Source organism: Nomascus leucogenys, chromosome 14 (assembly GCF_006542625.1).
Source record: "Nomascus leucogenys isolate Asia chromosome 14, Asia_NLE_v1, whole genome shotgun sequence".
In the NCBI taxonomy this organism is placed as follows: Eukaryota; Metazoa; Chordata; class Mammalia; order Primates; family Hylobatidae; genus Nomascus; species Nomascus leucogenys.
In genome coordinates, this window is record NC_044394.1 from 45,809,972 (window position 1) to 45,835,853 (window position 25,882).

Here is a 25,882-nt window from a genome sequence, read left to right on the forward strand (position 1 = left end):
TTCTGATAAGTATCAACCACCTCATTCATCAGCAGGTGGCCCAGAGCACCTGGGGAAGCTGTGCTGGGAAATGAAGACGGGACCATCTTTACTTACCAATGCCTCTCCTTACCAATGTCTCTCTCTCTCTCACCAATGCCTCTGTCTTACAAATGCCTCCTCTCACCGATGCCTCTCTCTCTCTCTCTCACCAATGCCTCTCTCTCTCTCACCAATGCCTCTCTCTCTCTCACCAATGCCTCTCTCTCTCTCTCACCAATGCCTCTCTCTCACCAATGCCTCTCTACTTACCAATGCCTCTCTATTACCAGTGCCTCACTCCTCACCAGTGCTTCTTACATCCAAACAGGGCACTTCCACGTCCTCCGCTGGTGGTCAAGCACAAACAAAGCTGGAGTCATCCAGCATTGGCTAAGGTTTAATGAGCACTCACCAGAGGCTGGGCTCTGCTTGGGTGCTGAGGATATGCTAGGGTGGGGAAGGAGAGGGGCAGATGGGGGTGGCTGGAGGATGCCCTGCCGAGGGTAGAGTCTGGTCAGGAAGATGAACATCGAGCGGAGAACTCCAGGTGGGAGGAGTGGGTCACAGAGATAGGGACAAACCCCCTTGACCCTGGCCGGGCTGCCTTCCTCATCCTCTGAAGCCTCTTTCAGAGATTGCTGCCCCTCTGCCTTATCAAAGGAGGGCTGGGACTGCTGAGCTCCACTGAGGTGCCCCTGGGAGCGAGCTTTCCCCAGACGCTCAGGCCCAAGTAGGAATGAGTTAGCAACAAAGGCTTGAAATAAGTAGCAAATCACCAAACCAAACCACAAACAAAAGCCCTCTAGGCCAGGCAAGGACATTGTTAGGAGGTGATAGGATCTTCTTGTTTTTAGTTAGTATGTGCTGATAGGACATCTCCAAGCAGCTTTCGCTGGACTGCCTGAGGGTCATCTCACCCCTCTGCAGGCTGCGGCTTCCTGTGGCCACCTTGCTTTAAGGCTTGTTCCCAGGATGGTCTCCTGGGGAGGAAGAAGATCTCCTCTCAGAGGTCAGCAGGTCCAACTAGCGAGCTGTGAAATGCCCAAGGTGGATGAGGACCTGGGCTCCTAAAGTCCCACAGCCCATTGTGTCCAGAGAGATGCTGCCCTGGGGACCCGAGACAATGGCACCTTGGTTGCAGCCATCCGGGCTGGCAGCTCACAGAGGCACAGTGGGGTTTTCTCATTTCAAATGCCTGGCCCCTTTCCAGAGGCGCTTAGAATGGCCAGCTGATGGGCGTGCTAGTTTTGCTTTGGAAAATGCGTCCAGGAATGTACTTCTCTCCCTAGGGACTGGGAAGGAGGAAGAATTGTGCAGCAGGGAGAGGTGAGGGCCTCACTGGAGAGAGGGGTGCCCCTTGTCCTGCCTGCAGCAGCTGCCACTGGAAAGAAAGAAGAGTTGGGAGTCTGAGCTGGAGGTTGCAGAGACAATTCCCTCTTGGCAGGCGAGAAGCTGGACTCGGGCGGATTTCAGGCATCAGTGTTTGTAGGAGGAAACACAGCAATCACACTATTAGTAGTAAATTAAAATAAATGGGCAACTGCTGTATGGTAATACTTTTTTTTAAGGCAAAAAATAAAAAACAGTGAAACAGAGAAACAAAACATGAAACACCGGCAGTCAACAGGCAGGCAAAGAACATGCGGGTGGGGGTAGCAGCGGTCCCACCCTCAAAAGGCCCGAACTGCCCAGACCAAGAGAAAGCGATGAATCTCTTCTGGTAACGTCCCTTCCTGTCCCATGGATTCAAGGCAGATCTGCCCCAGCACCACCACCAGCAGCCTTCTGCTGGGGCCGGCACGGCTGGGAGCAACCTCCTACTCTCAGGCAGACGCGCAGCACCAAGCAGAGAGGCCCCGGTGCAGGTTCCCAGCGCCGAACCAGCGCCGGCTCGGTGGACGCGGAAGGGGCCGGTCCCAGCCCCCACTGCAGACCCCCAGCCTGTGGCGGTGGTCCCGTTCCGCCAGGAAACCGCCGCCTGGAGCTGTGGGTCGCGCACATTAACGCATCCAGCGGGAAAATGACGGAGACCCAAATTCAAAGTTAAAGCAATGGTGACCCGAGAGACGCCTTGGTGAGAAGGTTTGGGGTCCCGATTACTGATGGTTATCATTCTTAGGAGATGCTGGTCACCTACGAAGCGAGAAAGGCATGAGGAGCGCCTGACCGAAGTGGTTTTGCCCTGCTTCCCGCAAGAGGTGGCACCCACGGCTGGAACGCAGGAGTCAGGCCCACAGTCCCCAGCTCTGGACGCCCGCAGCGGGCCCTCGAAGAGGTTCAAGGCGGTGCCCGCGGCGCTGGGCCGGGTGTCCCGGGGCGTGGGGCGGGAGGCGGGGTTGGGCGGCGGCCGGGGCTCCTCCCTCTTCTGCCCCGGGCTCCCCTGCTCTTAACCCGCGCGCGGGGGCGCCCAGGCCACTGGGCTCCGCGGAGCAAACGAGAGGTCTGCGCGGAGTCTGAGCGGCGCGCGTCCCGTCCCAAGGCCGACGCGAGCACGCCGTCATGGCCCCCGCAGCGGCGTCGGGGGGCAGCACCCTGCCCAGTGGCTTCTCGGTCTTCACCACCTTCCCCGACTTGCTCTTCATCTTTGAGTTTGTGAGTGGCTCCTGGCTGGAGAAGGGACGGGGTGGGCTGAGCCGTGCGCTGTCTCGGGCGCCCAGCACAGCTGTCGGACTGGATCCGCTAGCTGCGCAGGTCCCGGGAGCGTTGGGGCCTCAGAGGCAGGGCGGAGACTAAGCCAGGGAAGTCCCCTCCCACCTCCGGTCGTTTGTCCCCTTCTAGACCAACAGAATGAGGGGAACAGTCTACAGGACTATGGAAGAAAAACCGGGTTCCCAACCGGGATCAGATGTTGGCAGCGGGCCAGGCGGGGACGGCTCTTGGTTCGCTGGTCCCAAAGCTGTGCGCGGGGCCCACTTGACGCGCGCAGCGCCACCGAAGCTCACGCTGCGCTTTGCGCGGTTGGGTAGAAGTGCGCAGCTTTTTCAAAAGAGAAGGTTTTGTTAAAAAAGAAAAAAAAATTAGCAAGAGAAATGTTAGTATTACCAACCGAGATTTGGAGATGAGAGGGAGCTGAATCCGGTTTATTTTCTTCTGGCCTTTTAAAGTTTCTGGCGAGGGAACGTATTTGCGACCAATTCGATCTGGAAATGAGGCCATCGTTTTCTCGGCCGCAGTCCTTCTGCCCCGCGTGTGGAGTGGGGGTGGAGGAGATGGGGGGTGGGGGGTGGGGGGTGGGGGGTGGCGGCGAGAGCGATCCGCTAGCCTCGGCTGACCTTGGGCAGCCCCGGGGCCTCTGCACCTGCGGTCGGTCCCGCCTTGCACGCACGGTCTCTGCCTGAGGCTGCAGGAAAGCGCTTCCTACTGAGAAGTCCTGATAAGCGCTCACGGTGTCGCGAAGCCGAAGTGACCCGCCTCAGCCTCAACTCCCCGGGGGCCGCTGGCCTTCACCTGGGAGGGGTGTGCCCTGTATATTCTGTGGGTGCGGTCCGTCACCTTTTCCGGCACCCCACCCTCAGAAGCGTCAGCGTGAAGAGTTGGGGGGGAAAGAAAATGTCGGAGCCCGGCTGTTTAAAAATTGGACTCCAGGTTGTTATTGCCTGATTGGAGGGGGAGGGTGTGAATACCTTAGCAGAGGCTAAGAGGGCTGCGGCGGCCTGCGAGCAGGCCTATCATTGAATTTGGAGTGAAAGTCCAGTCGAACGCAAACCTGGGTGGAACTGGTGACTTTAAATCCTAGGGATAGGCGGAATCAAAGCAGTTACATTTAGAAGAAACCCTGGACGCCAATGAACGCAGCCCCACCATTTACGGAGAGCCAGCCCCCCGCTGGCCTCCTTGTAGAAGTTCAGCATACAAGAAGGAGTGCCCCTGAGAGTAGGAACAGTCCAGTTAGACGGGGCAATCTGATCTGCGAGAAGGGTTACCGGAGGCTCCCACCCAACCCACCAATGCTGCAGAGATTACTGCGGGGTAGGAAACCTTGGAACCATCTACTACTGGCAGCTTGCTCCTCCAGCGTGGCTTTGTGGCCTGCCCGTAGTGGGGCTTCCAGAAGAAACAACTCCCCCTCGCTCAGAACACTTCTCTCAGCTGACTTAGAAAGTCACTTCTCCACCTCACCCCTGTTCCCCACCTCCCTTCCTCACTTCCCAGGAGACCCGCAATGCATAGTCATCTCCAGGCGTCTTCCACATGCTCTAGATTAGGGATGGGCTCGCAGGTGCCTGGGAGAGAAGAGGAGAAAGCTGACCCCAAGCCTCTCAGTTCTTCTCTGCATGGACTGTAAATATGAAGCTGTATATATTTGATGTGTGGAAGGAGTGGAGAATTAAAGGGCCTGAGAAGGTGCTGGTCACCCCGGGAGAGTTTCTGTTTTTTTGTTTTTGAGACGGAGTCTCGCTCTGTCGCCCAGGCTGGAGTGCAGTGGCGCGATCTTGGCTCACTGCAAGCTCCGCCTCCCGGGTTCACGCCATTCTCCTGCCTCAGCCTCCCAGCTACTCGAGAGGTTTTTTTAAATTATGGAATATTACAACTCAACAACAAAAAGACAACCCAATTAGAAAATGGACAATGGACTTGAACAGAGGTTTCTACAAAGAAGATATACAAATGGCCAATATGCACATAAAAAGATGCTTAACATCATCAGGCATTAGGAAAACTAAATTGAAACTACAATGAGGCCAGGTGCGGTGGCTCACGCCTGTAATCCCAGCAGTTTGGGAGACTGAGGTGGGTGGAAACCCCGTCTCTACTAAAAATACAAAAAAAAAAAAAAAGCCAGGCGTGGGGTGGCTCATGCCTGTAGTCCCAGCTACTCAGCAGGCTGAGGCATGAACATCGCTTGAACCTGGGAGGCAGAAGTTGCAGTAAGCCAAGATCACGCCACTGCACTCCCGCCTGGGCAACAGAGTGAGACTCGGTCTCAAAAAAATAAATAAATAAGTAAATAAATAAAATAAATAAATAGAAAGAAATCACAATGAGATACCACTTCACACCCATTAGGATGGCTACTCTCCAAAAAATTGAAAACATCAAGTATTGGATATGGAGAAACGGGAACCCTTGTATGCCAGCTGGTGGGAATGTGAAATGGTTCAGCCACTGTGGAAAACAGTTTGGTGTTCCCTCAAAAAATTACCCTCTGACGCAGCAATTCCACTCCTGGGTATATAACCAAAGGATTCAAAGCAGGGACTTTAGTATTGGCACATGCATGCTCATAGCAGCACTCTTCACAATAACACACAGCCCAGGGGCCATCAGCAATGAACTGAATAACAAAGTGCAACATATCCAAGCGATGGATACTACCTGACCGTAGAAAAGAATGAAGTACTGATACGTGCCACAAAGTTGAGAAACTTTGAAAACTCTATGCTAAGCAAAAGACACGAGGCACAAAACGTCTTATAGTGTATGATTCCATTTATATAAAATACCGGAATAGATAAATCTGTAGAGACAGAACACAAACCCTGGTGGTTTGCCAGGGACTGAGGGGAGCAATTGTTTAATCACTATGGGGTTTCCTTTCGGGGGTAATGAAAATGCTTTGGAATTAGATTGAGTTGGTGGGTGCACAACACCATGAATGTACTAAATGCCACTGAACTGTCAACTTAAAATGATTGGTTTGATGATATGTGAATTTCACCTCAAGTTTAAAAAACAAAAAATAGAAATATTTCAAATGCCACAGAAGAATATATGTAATACTTTGACACCTACATAATTATGGCCCGACTTTGTCAAATCTTAATATTTCGCCTTGTTTGCTTTTATGTATTAGGGAAATGAAGCTTTCAGATGGTATCTAAGTCCCCTAGACATCCTTCTGTTATCTTATTCTCTCTCTCCCTCCGTCCTCAGGGCCACCTGTAAGCTGAATGTGGTGTTCACTTCCAAGCACAGGTTAGACTTTTATTGCACACATATGAACCACACATGGCATTGTTTTACATGTTTTCACGCTTTATGAAAATGCCAGCATACAGTACATATCCTTCTGCAACGTGCTTTCCAGGCAACATTACGTTCTGAGATTTATACATGTTGACTTTGTTTATCCAGTCTTCTGTTAATAGACACTTTGGATAGCTCCAATCTGCTGCCTTTAGCTATTGCAGACGGCATTGCCAAGAATTCTCATATTTGCCTCTGTAGTTACCTGTTGGAAATTTCTCCCAGAAACCCGTGGAGGATGTGACTTGTTGGGTCACAATGGGATATGCACATTGTCATTTTCCCAGATGTTATCACCTTGCCTTCCAAAAGAGTAATTCCAATTTACACATCCCAGGAGCAGATTTACTGGGAAGTTGATGTTTAATTAAGTTCAAGACCCCTACTTACTCAAGCCCCTTCCAAGACTCTGCCTAATTTTGTATTCTTTTATAAACATGGTCCTCCCAATTGTTTAAGCTTCAGGCTAAACCTGGACCTTCCCCGGCCCCCACCAGCAGCACATGAAAGTCGCCATTGTTCCTCATCACTTGGTAGCGTCAGACTTTATAATTTTCTGCTAGTCCAATGGGTGTGAAATGCTTGATTATTTTTTAAATCTGTAGTCCACTGAGTTGTTGATGACTCATAGTTCAGATTCCCATGCCTGACCTCCCAACAGCCTGGGAGGCGCAGATGTCCAAGGCGATCAGGGTGGAGCGCCACTTCCATGGTGAGAGGACTGCCCACCGGAGCAAGAGAGGGTGGCAGCTCAGGGTGGGGCATAGCAACCTCTCCTTGGCCCAGCACCCCTATTCCAGACCTCCTGACCTCTGAAAGCTGCAGGAGCCTCACAGGAAGAGGAAGGCAGGCCCAACTAGGAAGTGAGACTGCCTTTCCAAATACCTCCAAAGCCACAGAAGCTGTGCCCCTATTGCAGGTGGCGGGGTCATCAGTGCAGCCCCATATGGGCCAAGGGTGAAATGGCCAATGCTCTCCCCTCCTTCAACAAAACCCAGGGCTTTGCTTCTGGTCTGCTCCCCTGCAAAAGTCCCACCCAGTGAGGAAATTTTCCTTTTGGAGCCACTCTCTGTCTCCTTCTCCATTCTAAGCCAGGGGCTTCATGACACTGGGCCACCATTCAGGGAATGAAAGGTTCGCAGGGAAGGCTTTCCGTCTCAGCTGTGGCCCCCAGACGCAATGGCTCCCACAGAGTGCCAGGAGAGAACCCCTACCCGTTCAGGACTTGTGAAGGAAGTGCCTGAAGAGGGTTGTGAGATCATCTACTCAGCCCCCTCCTCCCCAGGCCACAAAGGAGGCAGGGTTGTGAGTGAGAGCATGAGGAATGCCACCCAGCCCTCCAGGGGCATGCCCTCCTCCTCCGTGCCTCAGAAACATGAAGAGAGGTGCGGTCACATCACGGGTTGGGGTTGGGGTGGGGAGACACCTGAAATCAGTTTGCAGTTTTGACAGTTACAGTGAACTGGACAGAGTAATGACTAAAATGACACCTTTTCTGTGACCTAAAGTGACTGGACTTTTATTAAGAGTGACCAGAGAAGTCTGGGGACTTGTGCTAGATTTCTACCTGGCTGGGGAAGAGCCAGCCCGACAGAGCCGGGACTGGGCCATGGGCCAGCGAGGCAGTTTTGCATTAGGTGGTCCAAGCTGTGGCGGCATTAAGAAGGTGGCATGGGAACTCCTAGGAGACCAGAGATGTAGAATGACAGAAACCTCACTTTCAGAGCTGGTGGGGAACTGAGGCTCAGACAGGGAGCAACTTGCCTGGGTCACCGGGTCTCCAGGGTCCAGCGAGCACTTCTGGCAGTGAGCAGGTCATGCCCAGGCTTCTCCCTTCACCTAAACAGCCACACAAGATTTTGTTTGCACTAGAAGGCACACTGGGATCCTGAGTAGGCAGCCCTGCCCACCTGGCAGCACTGGGCAAGGCTTGGGTCCCTTCTCTCCCTCAACAGGAATGAAGGGACAGCTCAGGACCACTGGGAAGCTCACACCTCCTCTGGGTCTCCTTGTCAAAAACACACCCTGCAGGTTCTGAGTCACGAGGTCCAGGGCAGGTTGAAGAACCCGCATTGCACTGCGCACCCTCCACTGATTCGCTGAGACTTGGAGCGGGCATCTGGAGGCCAGGCCACCCTGTTGATATTTTTATGGGGAACAGAATAGTGGGAACAGTTCTCAGGGAGAGGCTGGGGCAAGCAGCCAGGTGCTCTGAGGTTCTCACAAGTCAGACCAGGGACCTCCTCTGTTCCTGGAGAAAGTTCCCTGTGCGCTAGCTAGGAGCCTCTCCTGCAGGCGCCAGGGAGTGGGGCAGGCCCTGCTTGGCCAGCACGGGATGGTGACTGAGATGGCCTTCCCTGACTGTGTCCACTGGCTCCTGGCTCTGTCCCCTCTCTGTAGCTATTTAGAGAGGGCAACTGCATGATCTGCCGTGTTTTCTCCTCTCTTCCTCTCTAAAGGGAGGAGAAATGTTCTAGACAGAGGTTTCACAGGGGTTTGGTGGAGAAGTGACTTTTCTGGTTTTTCAAGACCAGAGGCTGGCTATGGTGAGGACTCAGTGACTTTGAGCTGCTCCCTGGAAACTGCTAAGTGTGATGATGGGGCTCAGCTCCACGGGACTGTCAGACATGCGTCATCACACCTGAGCTATATTTTAAAAGATTGCCTTTTAGCTTTTCATAAGTCACTCCCCCACCTCACGGGGATGGGGCAATGCCAGAACTAGTGCAAAGGCCCCTTTCTGTCCCAGAGCTTTCAGAAGTGAGTAGGAAGCCCCATGATGCTGCCGCCAGCAGCACTCACACTCAGGTCGGCCAGGGAAAAGGGCTGAATTTTGCACCTATACTCACCACACCAGCAGGCAAGGGGCAGAGCATATTGTGCTGCCAGCACAGACTAGCTCTGCACAGCCTTAGCAGTGGCTTGGCTTTGTCCTTGGGCCCAGACTCATTCCCTAGAGAAAGGGCTGGGAGTAGGGACTAGACTACCTGATACCTGCCTTGACATAGGACATAGCCTGCCAGACTTAAACTAGAAGGGGCTGGGGGCTGACTTAATCCACTCTGGGGCTTCCTGCTGGCCCCTACAGTCTCAGTCCCTGGACATGGTGCTTTGGACCAGCAGGCCTCGGGGACAGGTGCTGATAGGACACCCCAGCAGGCGTTCCCTCCTGGTGCTGATGGGTGTGAGGACAGTGGGGGACTGTGCCTCTTGTCCTTGAAGCAGGAACGTTCTGGGGTGTATGGCCAGCTCCTTCTCACAGCTTTCAGATTGTTCCCAAGGGCGTGGAGCATGGAGCAGGTCCCTCGTGGTCTCTCATCAATCTGGAAGGCTCCAAATTGCCTTTGACACCCTGGTGAAAGGTTTGGTTCCCAGTGAGCTCCTAGCTGGGCACGAGCAGTGTAGCCATTTCCCTTCTTGGGGTCATGAATGTGCCACACTCTGATTCTCTGCAGCACTTCTCCCCATGCTCTCTGCCACTGCTACCTCATTCACAGCTAGTGTTCTGTGCCAGTATTGGGTGAATCATTTTAATGTACCCAGGCCCTGGGTCCTGAAAAACATATGTAGGAAATCAAGGAAAGCCTGTCACCAGCCACAGCACCTCCGCAGTGGGAAGAGAAGGTGCAGGGTCACACAGCCAGCCTCACTGACCTGCAGTTCCTGGCCAGAACCTCCAGTCCCTGTGAGAATGCAGTGGGCTGGGAGGGGAGGAGCTGAAAGGGCAGGGGGAGGAGACAGAAAGTAAAAGTCCCAGAACTAACTTGGAGGGAGGCCCACGGGGGGCCTGGGAGGTGGACACTCCAGGAGTAGGGCCATGGGGAAGGACAGAAGATGACGTTCCCTGACCTGTCAGTGGAGTGGGGAGGGGTGGGGTCTGCATGGCGGCCCCTCCCTCTTCTTCAGACTGAACTACAGGCCTGCATCTGCCGAAGAGGGAGCGGGATCCTTTGGCGTTTCATCTTGTGCTGTACGTATCTTCAACACAAACCTTGCTACTGTTTTCCCCTGAAGGAACAGAGGCTATTGAGACTCATTGTTTCAGTGGCAGGCCAGGGAGGGAGAAGCCGGCTGGGAGTGGCCTAAAGACTAAAAGACTAATTGGTTATTCTCCCTCCTCCATGTTAACGCGCCTGTAATCCCGGCACTCTGGGAGGTCAAGGTGAGAGGATCACTTGAGGTCAGGAGTTTGAGATCAGCCTGGGCAACACAGCAAGACCCCATTTCTACAAAAAATGTAAACAATTCGCCAACCATGATGGCTTGCACCCATAGTCCCAGCTACTCAGGAGGCTGGGATGGGAGGATCGCTTGAGCCTGGAGGTCAAGGCTGTAGTGAGCTGTGATCGCATCACTGCCCCCCAGTGTGGGTGACAGAGTGAGAAGCTGTCACCAAAACAAAAATCTCCTGGCCATTTCCAAAGCTGACCCTAGACACAGGAGGTAACTGTCCTACCCATGGGGTTCTGGATCTGGGCCTCAGCCAGCTCGTCAGAGGAGCACCCGGCAGCTGTGGGAACGTGCGCAGGTAACTGTGCCTCAGTTTCTGCATCAGTATCACTCCGCCTCCTGGGCTCACGCCATTCTCCTGCCTCAACCTCCCGAGTAGCCGGGACTGCAGGTGCCCACCACCACGCCCGGCTAATTTTTTGTATTTTTAGTAGAGACGTGGTTTCACCGTGTTACCCAGGATGGTCTCAATGTCCTGACCTCGTGATCTGCTCGTCTCAGCCTCCCAAAGTGCTGGGATTACAGGCGTGAACCACCGCGCCCGGCAACAGCTCTTAGATCTTTTAATCCCAAATCTCTATCCCCTTCTTCACGAACTGATCCAAACCCCCTGAGTCCTGCTCTTGCCTTCAGATTAGATAAGGAACACTGTCTAAGGCTAGCTGGGGGTGATGATGGCATGAGGGGTCCCTCTGGGAGGAAGAAGCCTGCTGATGAAGAGGCCAGGAGGGGAGAGTGACTGGTGTAGGTAAACCAAGTCAGGTCCCAGCCCCGCTCCCAGGGTTCTCTGTGGTAGCAGTCCCAGGGGTCAGACTCCCAATAATCTGCCTTTTCAGTTGATGCAGGGAGAGGGTCACCACCCAGAGAATCTCGGACCCCTCCCCCGATCTCTCCCCATGGGCTCAGGTGGGGATCTTGTGCCAACTACCGGGCTCTGTCCCTGTCCTGTGTGACATTCGGTATCTGGTCACCATTGCTGAGACACTGACACTTTCACCAGGGCCTGAATCCACCCTTGGTGGACCCAGAGCTGCTCCAATGGGGACTGTGGCAAGACTGCATGAGAGAGGAGAGGAAGGGAGAGGTGGGCTCCGTTCATTAAAGTGTGTATTTGAATGAGATCCACTTCCCTGGGTGTGCCTGCCTTAGTGTTGACCATGCCACTCTCAGCATCTGTTAAATGCGTGAGTGAATGAATGAATGACCAAGTGACTGAGTCAGTGAGTAAGAGAGTGAGTGACTGAGTGACTGACTAACTGAGTGACTGAATGAGTAAGTGAGTGAGTGAGTGGCTGAGTGAGTGACTGAGTGAGTGAGTGACTGACTGAGTGAGTGACTGAGTGACTGAGTGAGTGACTGAGTGGGTGAGTGAGTGACCGAGTGACTGAGTGAGTGACTGAGTGGGTGAGTGAGTGACTGAGTGACTGAGTGAGTGAGTGAGTGACTGAGTGAATGAGTGAGTGACTGAGTGAGTGGGTGACTGAGTGAGTGAGTGGGTGAGTGAGTGAGGGAAGCTTCCCTCTGGCTTGCTGGGACTGAGTTCCTTCGTACCAGGAGGTAGGTAGGGCTAACACAAGTAAAGAAGCCAAGCGGTGTTTGCTCCTTGCCTCTCAGAACTAGAAGGGAGTCCCCTATCCTCCCTGTCAGATGCATTTTTTTAGGGGAAGAGCCGCAGGACTTTGGGGAAGCCTTCAGCATTTAGGGATCTTGGGTCTTCCCCTGACTTCCTGCTCTGTGCATATTCATTCTCCCACCACCTGGTGCTCGGTGCCCTCCTAACTTCTTCCGGACATCAAAGCCTGTTGTGCCATCTACCTGCTCTACAGTAGCTTATCTTTAACCCAGCTCTACCTACCTACACACACACACACACACACACGTGCACTCACATGCACACACATGCATGCACGTGGACACATATACACAGGCACATGCACACATACATACACACATGCATATGCGGCACCATACACATACATACACATGCACAGACATACATACATACATGCATACACACCTGCACACAAACACATACACATGCATACAGAGAAGTACACACATGTGCATACATACACATACATATAGGCACATACATGCATATATACACAAGCATACATGTACATACATACGCACAGAAAAATGCTTCCTATCCTCTATCTCACTCCTAGAAAGATTAGCCTTAAATCAATCAACCCATAGAGCTGGGCAAAGACTGCTGAGCCTCTCCTGAACCACACAGTTGTTTTTCTGGTCAGATCACCTACACAAAATGTCCTCCTGGCATTGAAATAACTGTTGGCTGCTAAAACGACTCAGTGAGTGAATAGATTGCCAGAAACATGAGTGGGGGGTGCTCCTCCTGGTGGCCTTGGGAGGGCACAGAAGGGCTGGGAGCTTCCTGCAGTCCTCCCAGCAAACGGGAATGAGTCCACATGCATCCCCCGTCCAGCGAGGACATCTCTTCTTTTCCTTCCTGGGGAGATGATTTTTGCCACTTGACCTAAGTGGCAGGGGAGCTCAGCAATGGTGCACAGCCTCTGTTCTGTGGCTGGTTTCCTTTACCTCTCAAGAATTCAAAGCACAGACCGTTGTTCACATATGCCTTCAAAGGCGCACACCACGTGCTCGGTGCTGTTGGGAATTCTGATGCTTGGCTCTGGGGACCACGCCACCAGGTGTGTACATGGAAAGCCTTGCCTGGGAAGACCTCTTTGGTTCACGTCTTGATGTGTCCTTGGAAGAATTTCCGCTTGTGCATGCCCTGAGTGAAATGGAGCCCCAGAAAAATATCCAGAGAATTTGAGCAAGCCCTCTGCATTGCCTCTGTTACCCAGCCCTGCAGCGGAAACACTGGGGACTGTGGATGAAGAGTTCTTTCAGCCACAGGGAATGGAAACTCCAGACGAATCTCAAGAATGTGCCAGAGAATGCGTCTTCCCGTCCTTGATGACCAGGCCCGTTGTTGGAAGGAAGGCCGGCTCATATCTTAGTGCCCTTTGTGCTTCCTTGGGCAGGGCAGGCACATTTTTCTCAACTTTTGGTTTCTGGAGACCATAGGTTTTCTCTTTTTGATTCTTTTGAGGTTATTTTAAAATTCTGGCTCTTTTTGGACAAGTTTTGGAGTCGATGATTGTGTGTATTGAGATCATATTGAGACTGCTGGGATTTTTCACATAGTTACAGAAGAGGCTGCTTCATCTAATGACAGTTGTGACAGCAAGCGCTTAGTGGCAGCCAGGTGCTGGCCCTCTGCAGATATAACCTGAGTCACAACTACTGTTATCACTACTTTTCAGATGAGGGGACAGAGAGATTCAATAACTTGCCCAGGGACAGCAGGTCACCCAGCTAGTGACAGAGCTCACTTCAAACTCATCAACCCTGGCTCCAAAGTGCACATCCTTAACCACCTCTTAAGCACCCTGGCTGCTTCCCATGATTAATTTGGAAAGAAAACATGAGAAGCTTCTCTGAGTTCACACAAGAGCTCCCAGGAAGACAATTCCTGACAGATTTTTTTTTTCACAAACATCATTTCATTGGGTAGACCATGGATGTGAACTCTTTGGAAACTTTTTGTCCAATTTTGTACATTATCCCATGTTCCTAGAGAAGCTCAACTCTGCTCAGCATGCCCAACTGGACTGAATTAAAGATGGGTGGTTTCCAGCTCTGTCATACCAGGGTTGGGAGGGGCCTCCAAATGCTCATGCACCCTCTCAGTCCCCATCCTCAGACAGTGAGGCTGCATCTCAGAGTTCAGAGGAAACCCAAGGACGAGCTAGTCTCATATTCCAGGCAAGACAGGGTTCCAAGCTGGAGGAGAGGAGAGGAGGGGAAAGGAGAGGAAACGCTAGGGCGACATTTTGCACTGAGAGGCCGGGCAGGACCTGGAGGGGGGCAGTCGGCTGGCATCGCTGGACGGCAGGCAGGGCCCTGAGACAGGAGCTGTTTCCTCTTCTGTCTTACAGGAGTTACAGAGCATCGCCCATGGCCTTGTGCTACGGCAACACATCACGAGGCCTTGGCCAAGAGTCTGGGGCATCTGTCCCATCACTCTGCTTCTTTCACGGGAATCAGACTCTGGGCATGAGTCCTGGGTTTTGGTGGTTTTTTTCTAAAGGTGCCCCAGGTGACTTAATGTATAGTCAGGGCTGAGGGGGATAGAGTGTTTGCTGAGGCCCCACCCCCATCTTCTAACTCAAGGCCCTGGGACTCAGAGCACTCAACCCTTGTCCCTCCAGAGCCACACAACTGGAGACCTTTCAGATCACCCAGCCAGCTGTCCCATCTCTATTTTGATGGACAGTGACAGGGTGCAGCTGTGGGGTCAGAGGAAGTCTGGCCTGTTGGCAGAAACAAAGGGGACACAGCACCGTGCCTCCAGGGTGCCAGTAATGTTTTCAAAATAATTGCCTCTGTGCATTGCCACCTGGAGGCTGGGAGCCACCTGGAGTCTCCTTGATGAAAGGAAATGCTTGAACCCTCACATACTCCCTTGCTCTGGACAAATATTTGGCCAGTGGGGTCCTGAGGCCAGGCTGGAACAGATTCCTCCGTGCCTAGGAGTGCCTTATCTCCCTGGTGTGGGTGCCCTTTTTACTCTGTTTGCTCTCTGTACATTTAGTAGGTGGAGCAGGGCAGGAACCAGCTTTGACTTATGGTTTACAACAAATCTCAGCTTTGCACACAGCGGGGCTGGAGGCTCACCCTCCCTCGAGCCCTATCTTCTGCTACGCCTTGACCCATGCCCCGCTGCCCAGCCTTCAGCCTCCAAAGCCGTCACAGCTGCTTCAGCATCCTCTGAGCTTGGCATGTGCCGTTTCCGCCCCCTGGAGAGCCCCTCCCAGTCCTTTGGCCTGGTTAACCAGTTAGGTCCACCTCTCTCTCCAAGGCTCGACTGACCCTATGCACCTGTCCAGGCTGCTCTGCCCGCTCAGGGCTGGTTGTCCACCTGCGTCTTAAGTGGCTGCTTACGCATCTGTTTCCACTGAGCTGTCAGCCTCCTGCATGAACGACGTCTTATTCCCAGGTATTGGTAGTGCTGGGCTCAGTGCCAGAAGCTTCATACTCACATCCGTAGTTTTAGCCAGTTCACACCAGCCTCCAGTGTAGGGAGACTGCTGTGAGTTGCCATTTGCAGAGAGGAAGCTGAGGCCAAGAGGCAGAATCACTTGCTGCAGCCTCCCGCGGTGACTTGACTTCGGAGGACAGCTCCTCTGAGAATGGGAGTCCCCTGCCAAGGGGAGGGAGCTGGCAGGGCACCTCTGCATTAGAATTCTCCCAGAGAAGCCCGCAGCAAAGGCCTGTGCTCCAAAGGCAAGGGGCGTGACTCAGCCGAGGCAGCAGCTGTTTCTGTTCCACAGACACCTAGCCGGGAATGAAATCTCTCCTGACTCGGCTGTGCCTTTCCCGTATCCTCCTCTTCTTCTCAGGGTTGCTCTGCACCCTCCTCCGCCCCGCCCGCCAGATGGCCCCTGTGACCCTGGGCTCTGCAGTCCTCCCTGGGCATCTCCTAGGCAGTGCTGAGGGGAAGGTCTACCGCCCCACTGCCCATCTCCTGGGAGCAAACCCCCTGGCTTTCATGATGTCATCTGTGTTGAGATATCTGTGACTACCTTCACCTTCATATGTTTCTGGGACAGACAAGGACTGGTGTAAGAGCATCCCTAGGAACGCGGTTCCTCAGAGGCTTCTGGGTTGGAGGCTCCAAAGACATGAGACACACTCACCCAGGGCCCCCTGAATGGTGGGGTCCAAAAGGGGTACTATGCGGCTGTGACGGTAGAGATATTCTGTGTGAGTCCCCTTGAGAGAGAATTTCTCACCTGAAGACATTATACTAAATGAAAGAAGTGAGTCACAAAAGTCCATATATTGAGTGATTCCATTCATATGAAAGTTCAAAATATGGAAATTTATAGAGATAGAAAGTAGATTCGTGGTTGCTTGGAATGGGAACAGGGAAGCCACAGCTCATGGGATTTCTTTCCAAGGTGATGACAGTGTTCCAAGATTACTGTGGTGATGGACGCGCATATCTGTGAATATTCTGAAAACCAGGGAATCATACCCTTTCAATGGGGGAATTGTATGGGCTGTGAATTATAGCCCATAAAGCTCTTTAAGAAAAGAAAAAGATAATGTCTCCCCACCATCTCACTATGAAACATACCGCTATAAATATACAATGCAAAGGAAAAAAGTCGGCCTCATTTTTTAAAGGACCCACTTGCAAGGTGATGCCCCCAGAGGCTGGGTGGGGTCCTGAGATCTGTCAGGGGACAGGAGCTGGGGTTAAGCCCACGGTGGGCTTTGTTCTATGGACAACTGTGGACAAGATTCCCACTATAGACTGCAGGAATCTGCGTGCCAGTGTGGGGAGCATGGAATTTCCCAAGGAGCTGGAAAATAGTCTTCATCAGGTTGGTAAAAGCACACACTGGAACAGGGCAGAGGGTCTGGCCTGACCTCAAGGCCCTCCGCACAGCTGCCGGAAGCTCAGAGCCCAGGCTGTGGCTGCAGCCAGCAAGGTGCACACAGAAGGCTGTGACCAGCTCTCCACGCACTGACTTCCCCTCACTTTTCCTGCCCTTGATTCCTCACACCAGTCACATCTTAAGCCACGTGGGAAGAATGGAGTGGAGAGAGATGACTGCAGACAGGAGCTGAGGACTACCTTCTCAGATTTGCCATTTCCAGCTGCCATCTGTGCATTAATTCACCTCGTATGTATTTTACAGTTAATTTTTCCCAAAATAATGACATTGCAACCATAAGCATAGAAACAATGTCACTATCCGGTTTACCTTTGCCTATCCACGCTGTTAGAGAACTCCAGACACCTGGCTCCACCCTGAGCCCTTCTTGCCTTCATCAGAAAAACCAAAGAGAGTAAAGGAGGAAGAAAATCGTCTCCTCACTGTGAAATTCAGTGTTCCTCGATAGCATGCGTATTGGTCACCCATAAGCGCCTCTGGCCCACGGGGTCCCACTGGGATTCCATAATTGAGTCTCTTCCCAACCATGTGCAACCCAAGCTGCTCCTTTGGGGTTTGGTTCATAAGTGGCTCTAGTTCAGCCACACCCAGGTACCAGGAGACCAAAGGCCCATTAGCTGACTTGGACACCGATGTATGGCTGGATGGGTCTTCTGGTCCCCACCAGTGAGGCAGCTGTGAGCAAGGCAGACCTCAAGCCCACCATCTCCTGGTCAGGGAAAGTGCCATGTTATCCCTAACCCAATACACCTGTATTTCTGCTGTGTGCTACAGAGAAGACGTGCAGGACTCCCCCAGACTGTGTGAACGAGGAAGCAACTTAAATTGGTCCTCCTGGGAGGGTCACGTAGCCACCAGGCAAAAGGCACTTAGAAGAGGGGTTCCCAGGCCAGGGCCTCCCTCTTCCCACTGGATGTGCCTGCTGGATCCTCCCATTTCTCCATGCCACCCTCACATGCCTCCTGAATCCAAGCCCTGCCTATACCAATGCACTCCTGTCCCTCCGTCAGTGCCCGTTATGGAAAAGGCCACATAATCTGTTGGATCTTAAATTCAACTGTGGATGAAATCTACACACACATCTTATGGTGGTCTGGGCATTTTTACTTAATTGATTTTGCTCCCATTTTTGTAAGATGCACCGTGCATCCCACCAGCCCTGCCACGTGCCTTCGGGCAACCTAAGATCCATCAGCAGACGACGCTTTCTGGTCGGAGATGCCCACATCTGATTCCTTAGGGACAACTTGGTTTTAATAAATCCAAAGTCTTCATTGCACTGATTTTTCTACCCAAATGCAATTCTCTCCTGATTGCTTCTCAGCCAAGCAGCTCAGAGAACACCTGTGAAGACAGTGGTATCTCTCACCCAGCAGGTGGGCAGCAGGTGCAGGGAGGGGAGGGGTCAAGGTGCTATGTGAATTCAAACCACAGGGGACATAAGCCTGGGAGGGCAGCCCCATCCTCAGCCCCCCAGACACTTCTGTAGTACCTTGGAGACTTTTGGCCGCAAAGGAATCTCCACATAGGCCTGGAGTGCTCTGAGCCCAGTCCTCATCCAAGTGGGGAACATGTGGATGAGGCTGAGCTGATTCTTACTGGGTGGGGGTGGCACTGGGGCAGATGAGGAGAAGGGAAAGAGAAGTGCAGAAAGTCCCCACTGGGGTTTGTACGCGCCTGTCCACAGTGAGGAGTGGGGTTTGTACGTACCCATCCGCGGTGGGGAGCGGGTTTGTATGTGTCCATCCACGGCGAGGAGCGGGGCTGGGCTACTGAGGGGTGCTACTGGCCCCGTGTCTGCTCCTCTTTGACTGTACGGGGCTCACTGACCCTGGCGACATCAACTGGGGTGTATTCTGGATAACCACGGGACTGTACTTCCCTCATGCCCATCCTCATCCATCCAAAGAGACAAGGCTGACCTTGGTTACTCCATTCCAACTCCAAATCTGGTCATCAGAACACTTCCTGGACTTGGGAATGTAAGGAGTTGAATCTAGAAAAAGAAATAATGAGCAAGAGAAAGAAAGACAGAGAGAGAGAGAGAAAGAGAGAGAGAGAGAGAGAGAGAAAGAGAGAGAAAGAAGAAAGAAAGAAAGAAAGAAAGAAAGAAAGAAAGAAAGAAAGAAAGAAAGGAAAGAAAGAAAGAAAGAAAGAAAGAGAGAGAGAAAGAGAGAGAGAGAAAGAAGAAGGAAGGAACGAAGGAAGGGAGGGAGGGAAGGAAGGAAGGAAGGAAGGAGAGGGAGGGAGGGAAGAAGAAAGGAAGGAGAGAGAGAAAGAAAGGAGGGGCAGGGCGGGGGGCTACTGACAGTGTGGCTAATTTGTTTTGCCAAATAAAGACCAAAAAGATCTGCTGGTCACTACCATTGCATAAAAGAAAGGACATTTTAATATCAAAGCAAGTAGGAGGGCTAGAATATCAGAAGAAATAGCAGCCCTTCTCATGACAATACCATATGGCATAAATCCTTTCTCGGAATGATGAATTACTTAACTTCCACCTCAGTTTCCTCATCTGGCAAACGGGTCATGGGGTTGCTGTGAGAATCACTGAGTTATTATTTGTAAAGTGCTTAGGATAGTGCCTGGAATGTAGGTCTGATATAAGTGTTTGTTAAATAAAAAATTAAACCCATATTTAAAAAGTTAATCAGGCCAGGTGCAGTGGCTCACACCTGTAATCCCAACACTTTGGGAGGCTGAGGAGGGCAGATCACCTGAGATCAGGAGTTCAAGACCAGCCTGGCCAACATGGTGAAACCCCGTCTCTACCAAAAATAGAAAAATTAGCTGGGCATGGTGGCATGCACCTGTAATCCCAGCTACTCAGGAAGCTGAGGCATGAGAATCGCTTGAACCCAGGAGGCAGAGGTTGCAGTGAGCCACACACCACTGTACTCATGCCTGGGTGACAGAGCAAGACTTTATCTCAAGAAAAAAATTTTTTTTAAAAGTTAATCAGAGCAAGAGTGCTGGGGATTGGGATTGAGATCCAGCACAGGGTGCTGGGGGGACTAAAGATGCATTTTTGGAGAGGAAAATGCCTGCCCTGTTCTCTTTGCCTGTGTCCTGTGTTTTTGCACCCGAGTCACCCCATGTGACCGCTGGTCGGGGGCCCTTCCTGGGCTGGGGCTCTCCTCTAGGCCAAAACTCACCCCTCCTCCTCCTGCCCCGCAGATCTTCGGGGGCCTGGTGTGGATCCTGGTGGCCTCCTCCCTGGTGCCCTGGCCCCTGGTCCAGGGCTGGGTGATGTTCGTGTCAGTGTTCTGCTTCGTGGCCACCACCACCTTGATCATCCTGTACATAATTGGAGCCCACAGTGGAGAGACTTCTTGGGTCACCTTGGTGAGTCCAGCCCAGGGTGGCTGCTGGTTGTGGGGGGGCACAGGAAGTACTGGCCCCTGGCCCGGTAGGGTAGGCTTTTCCAGTGCCAGGTGAGACTTCTCCTTAGATGTCACCCCACCATGTTCCAAGGCTGAGCCTGCCCAGGGCTCCCGGCAGCAGAATCAGGAGAGGCAGGTGCAGAGGCAAGGTCTCCACTGCCAACCCTCACTGGACCTGTTCTGTGTTCTCCTGCATGACTGCCTTTCCCAGCCCCCACACCACCTGTACCCGCCAGGTGCCTGCCTGCCCCTCCCATCACCTGAGAGGGCCCCGGAGGCCGACCAAGGTGTTGGGCTCCAGAAACTGGCCCTGGCTCTGAGGGTCAGGCCGTGCTTACCGTCCGGCTCCTCAGCCACTGCCTTCCAAGCAGGGCCGCCACAGAGCACTGGGAAACAGAAGCGGCCTTTGGTCGTTATTCTGCATAAATTCTGCTTTGAGGCCCGTGAAAAGGTAACTTTTACATGTAGGACACTTGCCTGTTACCTGCTGTAGGGGTGGTGGGGCCATTTGGCCAAGGCTCTCACTCTCAAAAGCTCTGCTACTTAGGCTTTTGAAATCACTTCTGAATCACAACTACACAAAACCCTGTTTTAGTACCTTTTTGCTTTCATTTATTTCTTTATTTTGAGTTGGGGGTCTCATTCTGTCACCCAGGCTGGAGTGCAGTGGCGCAGTCTCATCTCACTGCAGCCTCGACCTCCCAGGCTCAAGTGATCGTCCTGCCACAGCCTCCTGAGTAGCTGGGACTACAGGCATGTGCCACCACACCCAGCTAAGATTTATTGTTTTGTGTAGAAATGGGGATCTAACTATGTTTCCCAGGCTGGTCTCAAGTCCTGGCCTCAAGAGATCCTCCTGCACCAATCTCCCAGAGCTCTAGGATTACAGTCGTGAGCCACCACGCCCAGCCCATCTTTGCTTTCAAATATACCAGGAGCAAAAAATAAGCAATGAAACAAAACAAAACAAAAGAAACAGCATGGTCCTCCCTCACCCTGCACTGGTCAGTGAGGCCACACCCAAGCTGGACTGTGGCCACGCACGACACTTCTCAGATCCAGGACCAGCTTTTCCCTGGGACACCCCAAGCTTCTGGCCCCTCCTCCACCTCTCCCTTGACCCTTCCTCAGGGGATACCAGTGTCCCATCCCCAGCGAAGTGCTCGCTCTGGCCCCACAGCAGTGAAGTGAGACTCAGCGCAGCAGGGCAGGCATGGGATCTCCGTGACAAGGTTGGGAGGAGTGGGATTCAAAGGAAGCGGGGGGAGAGGCAAGGGGCGGGGGCAGAAGGGACCTCAGCTCTGCATCTGGGCTCTGTCTCTCTCTCCCCATCCCTCTGACACCTCGTCTGCCCTGCAGGACGCAGCCTACCACTGCACCGCTGCCCTCTTTTACCTCAGCGCCTCGGTCCTGGAGGCCCTGGCCACCATCACGATGCAAGACGGCTTCACCTACAGGCACTACCATGAAAACATTGCTGCCGTGGTGAGTCTGGGCACCTGGGGCTGTGTCCACAGCGGGTGGCTCCGTGGCTGGCAGGGTGTATGTGGAGGCTGCCCAGGCCCTTGGTCTGTTTCCAGCTCACTAACATTTGAGTGAGATCAAATCTTGCCTTCATCCCTGGAGCAGGAAAGCCTCCGAGAAGGGCAGCGTCATGTCGTGCCCAGGACTCCGCTTAGTCGTCTGGCCAGGGCTGCATGCCCCAGGCCTACGTGGGCTTTGCAGAGGGCAGATGTGTGAGGGGATGCGGCTGCCCAGAGCCCTGTCCGAGTGTTCCCTGAACAATCTTATTTAACATCCACGGCAACCCTACAAACCCAGGATTATGACACCCATCTCACAGATGGAGAAGTGGGGCCAGAGAGTGTGAGTGACTGGCCCAAGATCACCGGTCATTGTGGGGCCCGGCATCAACGCTGGGGGCCCGGTCCCCACACTCTCAGCACTAGTCTGGGGCTGTGAGTCTGACCTCCTGGGTCTCCTGACTCTCCCCAAGTGGCTGTCCACTGAAGCATCTAGCCAGGGGTGGGGACGCTGAGGCCAAGTGGATTTTCTTCTTAATGGACTGGATCAGAATGACAGGGTAACAGAATATATTGTTCCATCACGTGTTTTTCAGAGCTGTGCATGCGTGCCCTTGCACCAGTCTATGATATAAAACATGCTTCTGACCATGGGTATTGTTAAAAAGTAAGAAGTTTCAGAAAGAGCACTCTTCAGATCTCTAGAACTTGACCTATGAATTATGCAAATCCCAAGGTAGAATGTGGTGACAGATCCTGAGATACCAGCTCTAGTGGCCAAAGCTGTGTCATCCCCTCTTTTTGGAAAGTGTAGGGCAGAGGCTGAGAGAAGAGCCACAGATAGGCTTAGAAATGGGGTTGGTGAAGTGCCTCTTCCCACTCCCAGAAGGAGGGCCCCAGGGGAAAATCCCTCAAAGCCTCATTTGCTGGTCCCTTTGCACAGTTCCCTGCCCTGGGGAAACCACACACTGCCCTCAAGCTCCCAGCCTACAACTGCTCCCCTAAAAAGGGCCCCCTCAGGATCCTGGCATCCCCCCAGGGGTCCCGCGGTGTGGAAACATCTCCCTTGTTGGCCCATCTCCCAACATGGCTGGTTTCCAAGCAGCAGCACAGCCAGGGAGCATCTTGACTGATCTTCCTTCCTGGGGAGGCTGGTGACCCACCCTCCATCTTCTTCACACAATCGCATCTAATCTCCCTCTCCCAAGACTGCCTCATACCTCCCCCATCCCAACCAAGCCTTCTCTTTTAACAAACATCAGCCAAGTGTCTGACAATAATTTCCATAAAATTGTTGTGGACAAAGGTTGCGAAATGTAGATGGGATGTGGTTAGTGGGTCAGCACTTGATGGAAAAACCCAGCTAGGGGAATGAACACCCCTTCCCGCTGGGCAGGTCTCTAGTTGAGAACCACTAGGCTCTACTGCCTTCTGACTTTTCTCTTTTACCTTTTATCAAAGGCAGCACACAGCCAGAGAGGTGTGCGGTTACAAGCCCACAGCTTGATGAATTTTCATAGAGCGAACTCCCTGTGTGGATGGTGTCTGGACTAAGAATTAGGGCCAGTTACCAGCGCACAGCTTGATGAATTTTCATAGAGCGAACTCCCCTGTGCAGTTGGCATCTGAACTAAGAATTCGGGCCTGATAAACCACTCCCAGAAATCCCCTCAAGTCCTGTCCCCATCACTGTGCACCCCCACCACCACCCAATTCTGATTTCTAGCACCCTGTTCAGTTTTGCCTGCCTTTGAACTCCATGTAAGTGGAATTATACACTGGGTACTCATGTGTGGCTTCTTTCTCTCACCCTTGTGTTTGTGAGATTCACCCAAGTGGCTGGGTGTAGATGTGGGTTGTTTGTTCTCATTACTGTATAGTATTCCCTTGTAGGAATAGACCAACAGCTATTTATCCATCCCATGACTGACCATGTTCCCTTTTTTTTTAGTTGAGTTGGATAGACACGAATATGTTCATGCAGACAGGAGCGTTAGAATCGAGAACCAGAGTGTTCTCAGCTGGCAGATGCGCCCAGATAAAACCACCAAGGGGAAATCTGCAGGGTGTTCGATGTAAAGTCATGCCTTTCAACTCACGGTATCAACTGCATCCGTCCGTGAGAGAGAAAGAAGTTGGTTACTCAGGATTCAATCCCAGACCCGCCCAACCACAGCATGCCCAGTCCAGGGGATACTCGGGTACAGGGAGGCACCTCACACCCTCTCTCACACAGCCTGGTTTTGGAAGCAGCCAGCCTGCCTCACATCCACTGTGTGGCTACTAATTAGGGTCTGTTCCAAGCTGAGCTCCTCCCTCTCTCCTTTGTGGGTGGCAGAGCTGCTTTGCCAAAGGGACCCTGGGGATGGGTGGAAGTCGCCTGGGGCGAGATGGAAATTTCTGGAGAAATCTGGAGGTTTCTAGATTATAGAATGGTGGGCAGTGATGGCTGCAGTTTAGGGAGAGGGCTTTCTGAAGCCAAAATTTGCCCATTCATGCCCAGCTCTACGTGTTCCCAGTGGGCTGTTTCTTGACCTCACTTGGAAGATGAGTCTCCACTGCTCTTCCTGCTGGGGACTTCCAAGGTGCTTCTGCCAAAGGCTTTCGTTGGTCTGGAATGCCCACCTTTTATGGAGGGCTGCCCACTGGTGTCTGACTGCTCCTCTCCAGATATGTTCTCTTAAATGTGTTATTCAATAATTCAGCTTACTCACCGCCTCCGGGCAATGAGGGAACCGGCTTGGCCAGGTGTAGGGGCAGGAGAGCAGGCACCCTGAGGGCTGGGGTTGATGAGCATTTTCAGGAGTCACAGAGGCGTAGCCGCCCTAAATGGACGTCGTGCCTGAGCTGGAAACTCTTGACCCCCACCCAAGGTCACAAAACCAAGTGCACAGATTGGACTTGGCAGCAGGCAGGCCTTCAGGGAGTAGGGTGATGGGAGCAGACAGTGCCCAGGAGGACACAGCAAGTCCCCAGCAAGCAGGGCCATCGCTCCAAGGGCCACGGTGGCTGACCAGATGGTCCCAACAGTAAGGCCCCTCCTTTAGACAAAAGCTCAAAATCCCTCCTCCCCTTCTATGTCCCTCACTTCCTATGAAGTCTGGCTCCCTCAGCCACACCTGTGATATTAAGAATCCTAAAACAAAATAATGATAGGGCGAGGATGTCCAGGCAGCATGGAGACTTTCACCAGGACCAGGAAACCCAGGTATTTACAATCTCTCAACCGAGCTACCAGGACCACAGCTGGAGGGCGCTGGTCTCACTGGTGTTGGGGAAGGAAGTTGTCCCTGGAGAGTTACCTGCCTGAGATGCTTTCATTGGAGGGGCCTTTGAGGACTCCATCTCAAGTCAGATGAAACCTCAAGCTGAGACCAGTGTGATGCTGGGTGATAGTGGAGAGTCTTACCTTGCATACCAGGTCCAGGAGACTGTTAGGTCACATGGAGCTCTGTACTGAGAGGATTTGGTGCACACCTGGGTTCAGCAGGGAGGGCGTCCATGTGACGGGTGAGAAGCAATGACAGCCCAAGCTCTCTGGGTCTGGCCCCCCTATGCCATGTGGGGCTGGGTGCAGTGCAGGCGCTGTGCCTCGCCCTCCCTACACAAACCCATTACCAGCCATTTCTCTTGGTTCCAGGTGTTCTCCTACATAGCCACCCTGCTCTACGTGGTCCATGCGGTGTTCTCTTTAATCAGATGGAAGTCTTCATAAAGCCGCAGTAGAACTTGAGCTGAAAACCCAGATGGTGTTAACTGGCCACCCCACCTTCCGGCATAACTTTTTAGAAAACAGAAATGCCCTTGATGGTGGAAAAAAGAAAACAACCACCCCCCCCCACCGCCCAAAAAAAAAAAAAGCCCTGCCCTGTTGCTTGTGGGTGCCGTGTTTACTCTCCCGTGTGCCTTCGCGTCTGGGTTGGGAGCTTGCTGTGTCTAACCTCCAACTGCTGTGCTGTCTGCTAGGGTCACCTCCTGTTTGTGAAAGGGGACCTTCTTGTTCGGGGGTGGGAAGTGGGGACCATGACCTGAGAAGGAAACAAAGATCCTCCGCTGGCCCCTGGAGCAGCTCTCGAGAACTACCTGTTGGTATTGTCCACAAGGCTCTCCTGAGTGCCCCATCTTGTGCCATGTTTTAAGTCTTCATGGATGTTCTGCATGTCATGGGGACTAAAACTCACCCGACAGATCTTTCCAGAGGTCCATGGTGGAAGATGATAACCCTGTGAAATACTTTATAAAATGTCTTTATGTTCAA

General features: G+C 52.6%; 2 protein-coding genes across 2 annotated transcripts; one reads left to right on the forward strand and one right to left on the reverse strand.

Annotated features, from left to right (window-relative positions):
- Positions 1-392: 392 nt before the first annotated feature.
- Positions 393-2,522, reverse strand: LOC101177346. The gene is made up of 2 exons (XM_004090398.3): positions 2,507-2,522; positions 393-2,406 (listed from the first exon to the last, which is right to left on the reverse strand). Exons 1-2 carry the CDS (start codon positions 2,520-2,522, stop codon positions 1,526-1,528), a joined length of 897 nt encoding a protein of 298 aa, XP_004090446.2. The 3' UTR covers positions 393-1,525.
- Positions 2,387-25,882, forward strand: MAL (mal, T cell differentiation protein). The gene is made up of 4 exons (XM_003281020.4): positions 2,387-2,613; positions 19,896-20,063; positions 21,461-21,586; positions 25,265-25,882. The coding sequence occupies exons 1-4, from the start codon at positions 2,521-2,523 to the stop codon at positions 25,337-25,339; spliced, it is 462 nt and encodes a 153-aa protein (XP_003281068.1). The 5' UTR covers positions 2,387-2,520; the 3' UTR covers positions 25,340-25,882.

Bases quoted from the DNA above. Each gene is read 5' to 3' on its own strand.
- MAL (XM_003281020.4), top strand. From the start codon at position 2,521: ATGGCCCCCGCAGCGGCGTCGGGGGGCAGCACCCTGCCCAGTGGCTTC. The intron at 20,064-21,460 runs GTGAGTCCAGCC...TCTGCCCTGCAG, and splicing joins AGACTTCTTGGGTCACCTTG to GACGCAGCCTACCACTGCAC. The intron at 21,587-25,264 runs GTGAGTCTGGGC...TCTTGGTTCCAG, and splicing joins ATGAAAACATTGCTGCCGTG to GTGTTCTCCTACATAGCCAC.